We start from the raw sequence: 292 nt of genomic DNA, 5'->3' as shown, positions 1-292 counted from the left end.
CCCCCCCCCAAAATGTTCCCTGAAGCAGCAGCAGCAGCTGCTGCTGCTCCATCTGCAGCAGCAGCAGCAGCAGCAGCAGCAGCAGCAACAGCAGCAGCAGCAGCAATAGCAAGTAAATATGAAGTTTCCAGACCCACGCAGAACGAACAGCAGCAGGAGAACAAAGGCAGCAATAACAACCCCAACAGCTGCAGCAGCAGCAGCAGCAGCAGCAACAACAGCAGCAACAACAGCAGCAAGAACAGAAACAATAGCAGCAGCAGCAACAGCAGCAACATACGCAGCAACAACG

The 292-nt window shown here is 54.5% G+C and overlaps 1 protein-coding gene across 1 annotated transcript in view; it reads right to left on the bottom strand.

Annotated features, from left to right (window-relative positions):
* Positions 1–292, bottom strand: part of EMH_0014000 (helicase, putative) — a gene marked incomplete at both ends in the record, with an annotated part of 5,975 nt that overhangs the window by 3,261 nt on the left and 2,422 nt on the right. The window contains one exon of the mRNA XM_013499977.1: positions 138–292. Within this exon, the coding sequence (XP_013355431.1) occupies positions 138–292 (155 nt within the window). The remainder of the gene's footprint in view (positions 1–137) is intronic.

The sequence above is a fragment of the Eimeria mitis genome, genomic scaffold, assembly GCF_000499745.2.
Source record: "Eimeria mitis Houghton genomic scaffold, Emh_scaff489, whole genome shotgun sequence".
Taxonomy (NCBI): Eukaryota; Apicomplexa; class Conoidasida; order Eucoccidiorida; family Eimeriidae; genus Eimeria; species Eimeria mitis.
This window is presented reverse-complemented; position numbering and strand designations above follow the sequence as displayed.